Raw genomic sequence first — 6,551 nt, 5'->3', positions numbered from 1 at the left:
TTCATCCCTCGGACACTATATTTACCCCTAGTCCTGAAAGCCCCAGCCCCCTCAAAACCCGCATTTTTCTCCCTTAACGCAGAGCCCGGACCTCTCCTCACCCTTCCTCCCCCCTACTCCCTCCATTCCCTCCCTCCCAGACCGCGGGGCGCGGGGCGCAGGGCGGCTCGGCGGCCGCCAGGGGGCGCGGGCGGGGCGGGCGGCGGCTTGGCTGGGAGCTGCCGCAGCTTTAAAAACAGCCTTAAAAAACACCCCAAAAACCCCCAAACAACCGCCAAACCTTGTGCAGCAGAGAGCTGCCGCTCTCTCCTCGCTACGGGGTTTTATCGGAGGGTGGGGTGGGGGGCTTGGGGGTTTATTTTTGGTGAGCGACGCCAAAAAGCGGCACAACAAGTGGATGATGCGGGCGGGTGCGGGCTGAGCCGCTGCCCCCTGGACGTTCCCCCCGGGAGAACCTGCGAGGAGCGAGACTCGTTGGAAACGGGCTGGGGACGAGGATTATTCAGCGCTGATTTACAAATCTGTTACCAGAGCTGGGCTTGGGAAGACCGGCGATCACGCTCATCCCTTCTGTCACACGCATAAACGCATCGCCTTCATTTTTTTTTTTAATTTATTTTATTTATTTTTTTCCTTTTTGACTCTCGCTTGTTGCCTTTTTGCAAATTCCTGGGTGAGAAGCAGCGTCTGGGGCTGTGCTGAGTGTCTGGGGCTGTGCTCAGCGCCTCCGGCTTAAGCTGCTCGCTCCTGGTGCTCTTGTTGCGCCCGAAAAGAAGGGGGGAAAAAAATAACTCGTCAACCTGTGGTGCTGACCGCCCGTACACACCTGCAGATGTACATCAGATGGCATAAACCCCTCCTCAGGACTGCTGTCACCAGATCCTTACACTAGCAGGAACAGCGTTGCTATTTCTCTGCCTAGGAACAGTAAGTATAATAGCATTTTTAAGCCCTTTTCCTGCATGACACGTAGGTACGATTTTAAAAATAGCATCGTTTAATAGTTCATACTCATCTTCTATCATGTATTAATAGATAAAGCTATAAATGAGGCTTCTGTTTCAAAGAGGGGATGTGTGTGTATTTTTGTGTGTGTATTTTTGTGTGTGCTTGCATGTAGATGTTGCTTCAGTGCACCTGCAGTTGTGTTTTCCTGACATATCACAATATTTTCACTTGAGTGAGCATTGTACGTGCCTGTCTCCAAATTACATTCAGTGGAATGATTGCAACATAATTCAGTTGTAGATTCTAATGTACCATTCTTGCATACAAATATAGCAAAAGCTCTTTGTGTAGATACATTTATTCTTTAATATTTCATATAGATACATGTAGGAGTATCTATTATGTGTGTACTCAAAGATCTGAATACACTGTGTACTGCAGTATTTTTATTAGTGTTTATACGTGTTGGTGTTTCAGAGGCATGCATGTGTTTGTGTATGGATTCAAGTGCTTATATGGGTGGGAATTTTGTATCTCTGTCTCTATATATGTGACATACCCACCCACGTCCTTACCCACAGAGTCGTTCAAAATCTCTGTGCATGTGATGTGGGTGTGTGTGTAATGTAGAAGTGTGAATAGTGTGGGTAGGGGAAGATTTGAATACCGTGGTAATAGATGACACAGTTTCATTTGATCAGTGTGACCTTTTAGGAAAAAGAATCCAATCTTTTCCCTTTTTGTTTTGTTTATTTTTGTGTGTTTGTGCATGTGCCTCAGGTTAAGTGCTTCTTCTGCATGACCATAACCAAAGGGTGACCCATCCACTCCCTTATGTCCTATGGGGACCTCAGAGCCAGTTTCTCAGTCTTCATCTCCTTCTCCTCCTCCTCTTGCCACTGCTGCTGACGCCCTGGGTGCTGCTCCCAGGTTTGAGACATTGTTGACAGGCTGAAGAAAGGATTTGCAAAGACCTCCTCACTGTGTAAATAAGGTGATGGCTGGAATTAACTTCAACTCCCCAAATAATGATATTAAACAATAAGAGTGCTAGGCCAAAGCGTTACCTGGAACAAATTGTGAGGAAAGAGACTGTTTGGATTTGGTTGCAATGATGAACTAAAACCATCTGTGGAGAACAGGTACCCTTTGATTTGCATATTTGTTTTCCTCACGAATGCAGTCTTCATAGCCTGCAAGGTAGTCATGATTCTGATCAGATCTGTGATAGCCACAGGAGACAACTGAAAATAAAGGGGCATAGTGGATGAAAGAACAAGGCCTCAGCTGTTCCCTGGTTCAATCTGAGAGCTTCATCTTTTCTTACTAGCAAAACAGTAGTTTGTGTCAAACGTTCTGGACAGTAAGAAAATGCAGATCTGTGGTTTTCTAAAACACAGATTCAGCGTTACAAGTATGTCGCCCTGCTCTGTGTCCAGGGAGCTGCCCTCCAAATGCAAATGGCTTTGAACTTTTTATAGTGAAAGTTAAGGTTGCACTGTAAATAAAACCTTTTTGCATTAAGCGATAGAAAAAAAAAAGCCCTTGCAAAAATGGAGGTTGCAATGGTGAGTGCAGATAGCTCTGGGTGCAACAGCCACATGCCGTATGGATACGCGGTCCAAGCTCGGGCCCGAGAGAGAGAGCGGCTGGCACAGTCAAGAGCCGCAGCAGCTGCGGCTGTAGCAGCAGCAACAGCAGCAGTGGAAGGTGGGGCAACAGGTGGAGGTGGCCCATATCACCACTACCATCAAGAGCAGAGTCGAGGTGCATCTTCCTCTCATGGTGGGACTGCATCACGCAGCAGCATGCCCCACCGCCAGAGTGGTAAGAAGCGGAAGAAAGGGAAAAAGATGAGCCACCGCTTGGGAAGTAGGGAGTGTGGGGCCTCCTTCCCCTGTTCTGAGCTGCTGCCTCTCAGTGGTTCTGAAGAGAGAATTCTGAAGGACTTGAGTGAGGAGGAAGAGGAGGATGAAGACGACGATGAAGATGACGAGGAAGAAGGAAAGCTCTACTACAGTGATGACTATGGGGAGGATGAGTTTTCATACTCGGACCAGCCACCTGATGATGGTGGAGGCCCTGGGGGTTACAGCTCTGTTCGCTACAGTGAATACGAGTGTTGTGAGCGTGTGGTAATCAACGTGTCAGGACTGCGGTTTGAGACCCAATTGAAGACATTAGCGCAGTTCCCAGAGACATTACTGGGTGATCCGGCAAAGCGAGGCAGATACTTTGACCCTCTGAGGAATGAATACTTCTTCGATAGGAACCGACCCAGCTTTGATGCCATCCTGTACTACTACCAGAGCGGTGGTCGGCTGAAGAGGCCGGTCAATGTACCCTTTGACATCTTCACTGAGGAGGTGAAATTCTACCAGCTTGGGGAGGAGGCCATGCTCAAGTTTAGGGAGGATGAAGGGTTTGTCAAAGAGGAAGAGGAGAAAGCTTTGCCAGAGAATGAGTTTAAGAAGCAGGTTTGGCTGCTGTTTGAGTACCCGGAGAGCTCCAGTCCAGCCAGAGGCATTGCTATTGTCTCTGTCTTGGTCATCTTGATCTCAATTGTCATCTTTTGTCTGGAGACTTTGCCAGAGTTCAGAGATGACAAAGAATTTGTAATGTCCCTGAGCTTAGGGAAGAGTCTTTCCAATGAGTCACTTCACCTGGATGCTGGGGAGCACACCATCTTCAATGACCCTTTTTTCATTGTAGAGACAGTATGCATCATTTGGTTCTCCTTTGAGTTTACAGTGCGCTGCTTTGCATGTCCAAGCAAAGCACACTTCTTCAAGAACATCATGAACATCATAGACATTGTCTCCATTTTGCCTTACTTCATTACTCTGGGCACTGACTTGGCACAGGAGCAGGGCAGTAATGGTCAACAGGCCATGTCTTTTGCCATCCTGAGGATCATCCGTCTGGTCAGAGTGTTTCGCATCTTCAAGCTCTCCAGGCACTCCAAGGGTTTGCAGATCCTGGGTCATACACTGAGAGCCAGCATGAGGGAACTTGGCCTCCTCATCTTTTTTCTTTTTATTGGAGTCATTTTGTTTTCCAGTGCTGTTTACTTCGCAGAAGCTGATGAACCTGCCACCCATTTTCAAAGCATCCCAGATGCCTTTTGGTGGGCTGTAGTGACCATGACTACAGTTGGTTATGGGGATATGAAACCCATAACTGTGGGTGGGAAAATAGTTGGGTCCCTGTGTGCCATTGCAGGAGTGTTAACCATTGCTTTACCAGTGCCAGTGATTGTCTCCAATTTTAACTATTTCTACCACAGAGAGACTGAGAATGAAGAACAAACACAGCTGATGCAAAATGCAGTCAGTTGCCCTTACCTCCCAACAAATTTACTGAAGAAATTTAGAAGCTCATCATCTTCATCCACAGAGGATAAATCAGAGTATTTGGAGATGGAAGAAGGAGTTAAAGAATCTCTTTGTGTAAAGGAGAAAAAAAGTCAGGACACGGGGAATAGTAGTGAGTCAGAGAAGAAAAACTGTGTAAATTCAAATTCTGTGGAAACTGATGTGTAATTTTGAACATTTCCAAATATATTTATGCATTAAAGAGTGCAGTAAAAATAATGAAATATGCAAATGAGTCCACAGCGTACAGTAGTATGCCATTTAATGGTTAACTACAAATAAAAAGCATTGATAAACTTGTATTACATATCAAGTAAATGGTATAACTTGTGGAAGGGATTGATAGATCTGATATAATTTCAGACTTTATATTTTTATTAGAATGCAAGTGTTTTGCACATGAGGCTGAAAACTTTATTAAAAACAAGTCCGTTTTAAAGTGGGTGCATGAACTGTCGACATCACTAATAACAGCTCTGTGGTAAAAGTTGGCATTCAGAGGTATTTACTATGTAAGAAGCAATGAAGTTTGTTAGTCATTTATCTATTTATCAGTGCTTTAATAGCAGCTACCACGAATCATTGGATACCATAGTCATTGTTTTTCAGATGGTAAACTTATTGTAAAAAGATATTCTACAGAAGATGAATCTAAATTTTTTTTCTTGAAATCTATACTGCTTGTTTTTAACTGGAAATTTAATTTGAAAAGGCTGCTGAACCTCCAGAAATTGTTTATTTTTATAACTCTCTTTGGAGGCATTGCAACATTTGTTGTCTAATAATGAAAGAAATGAAGTAAGAGAATCATTTAAACTGGTCTGACTGCAGAGGCAAAATGACTGGAATGCTTTTTTGCACTACTTTATATGCTGGAGATATATTGAAAGAGACTTCATACTGTGAATGTTTACTAATGTAATAGTTCAATGACAATCATTGGAAGAGTGAATTCTGCATCATATTTTATTGTTCCTCTTTTCTTTGTCATGCTAATGGCGAAACAGCTAACGTTACATTAATTCCATACTATTTTTAATTATGAATATCTGTGATCTGGAAAAGGATTGTGAAGTAAAATTTTATAATCAAAATTATTTGAAATCAGTGTTTTCTACTGATGCCCTCAAGAAATACTAACCTAATTTATATCTTTTTCCTGGTTAATTTAACATTCAGAGTCTATGATTAGTACATGCACTTTGTCAGTATTGAAGAAATTCAATGTATGGGAGGAGAAGGCAGAAGTAATAAGATATTTAGTTGTTACAGTACTGACAATTGAGAATTGCTAACTTTTAACATGCTATTATTGGTGCTGCGTTTTCCCTTAATTACAGCTTTCACCCATGTGTATTCGAAGCAACATTTGAGATCCAAAATAGGCGTTCTGGGATTCAAAATGAACATGTTGGGTCCCATGCAGTCCTTAAGAAAACATTCCATGATTTCTTTTCACTGATTCTTAGGCCAGCTATGTTTTACTGTGTTTCAAAAACTTCCATTGCCCTTCCTAGGAGATTAAGGTAGGTAAACATTATTTGGCCTACAGTACATTCCAAACTCCAGAATGAAATAGGTAAGATATTGCTGCACATAACATAAATAATAGATACAGAATAGGCAATTTTTTCAGACCTACAGTTACCTAGGGAAGGCACAATGAAACTGGAACTGTTTTTGAAGAAGTACTATGGAACATTCCAGATTATAAAACTTGAAAAAATTGGCATATGCACTTTACAGGCTGGGACAAGCCACAATGAGAGATAAAGAGGCTTACTGACACTACTGCTTTATAGTAGTTCTGCAATATTCAGTTAAAACTAAGTAGAGCATTTTTGCAGGAGGAGAACTACTTAGTGGCTGATGTATAGTTCTGCAGCTGAAAAGTGACAATAAAAGCAGTCCAAACTGGGCGCCCACAACATTATGCATAATCTATCACATAAGCATTGTTTGCTGTATGCAGCATCTGGTGGTATTGAACTTAGCCATAGACATAGTTTTTTTCTTTAATGTTTGATTTTTGCCTTCATGGATTTTCTGTGAATTACCTCTTGAAAAGGTTTCTCCACTTGTCTTCTTTTTCATTGCAGAAGAACCAATAAAAACCAAGATACAGACAAAAGGCTGCGTTGTGCTGAACCCTGGTTCAAAATTTGAGTTTCAATGTCCAATTCCTAATTTAAAACTATAAAGCAGGCTTCACCACGTTTTTGATGTGGA

At 42.7% G+C, this 6,551-nt stretch overlaps 1 protein-coding gene across 1 annotated transcript; it reads left to right on the top strand.

Moving 5' to 3' along the window:
• Window positions 1-752: 752 nt before the first annotated feature.
• On the top strand, window positions 753-6,160 carry KCNA4 (potassium voltage-gated channel subfamily A member 4). The gene is made up of 2 exons (XM_069857470.1): window positions 753-927; window positions 1,729-6,160. Exon 2 carries the CDS (start codon window positions 2,502-2,504, stop codon window positions 4,488-4,490), a length of 1,989 nt encoding a protein of 662 aa, XP_069713571.1. The 5' UTR covers window positions 753-927; window positions 1,729-2,501; the 3' UTR covers window positions 4,491-6,160.
• The last annotated feature ends 391 nt before the right edge of the window (window positions 6,161-6,551 follow it).

The sequence above is a fragment of the Phaenicophaeus curvirostris genome, chromosome 5, assembly GCF_032191515.1.
Source record: "Phaenicophaeus curvirostris isolate KB17595 chromosome 5, BPBGC_Pcur_1.0, whole genome shotgun sequence".
In the NCBI taxonomy this organism is placed as follows: Eukaryota; Metazoa; Chordata; class Aves; order Cuculiformes; family Cuculidae; genus Phaenicophaeus; species Phaenicophaeus curvirostris.
This window is presented reverse-complemented; position numbering and strand designations above follow the sequence as displayed.

Coding starts and splice junctions, on each gene's coding strand:
- KCNA4 (XM_069857470.1), top strand. CDS start 2,502: ATGGAGGTTGCAATGGTGAGTGCAGATAGCTCTGGGTGCAACAGCCAC.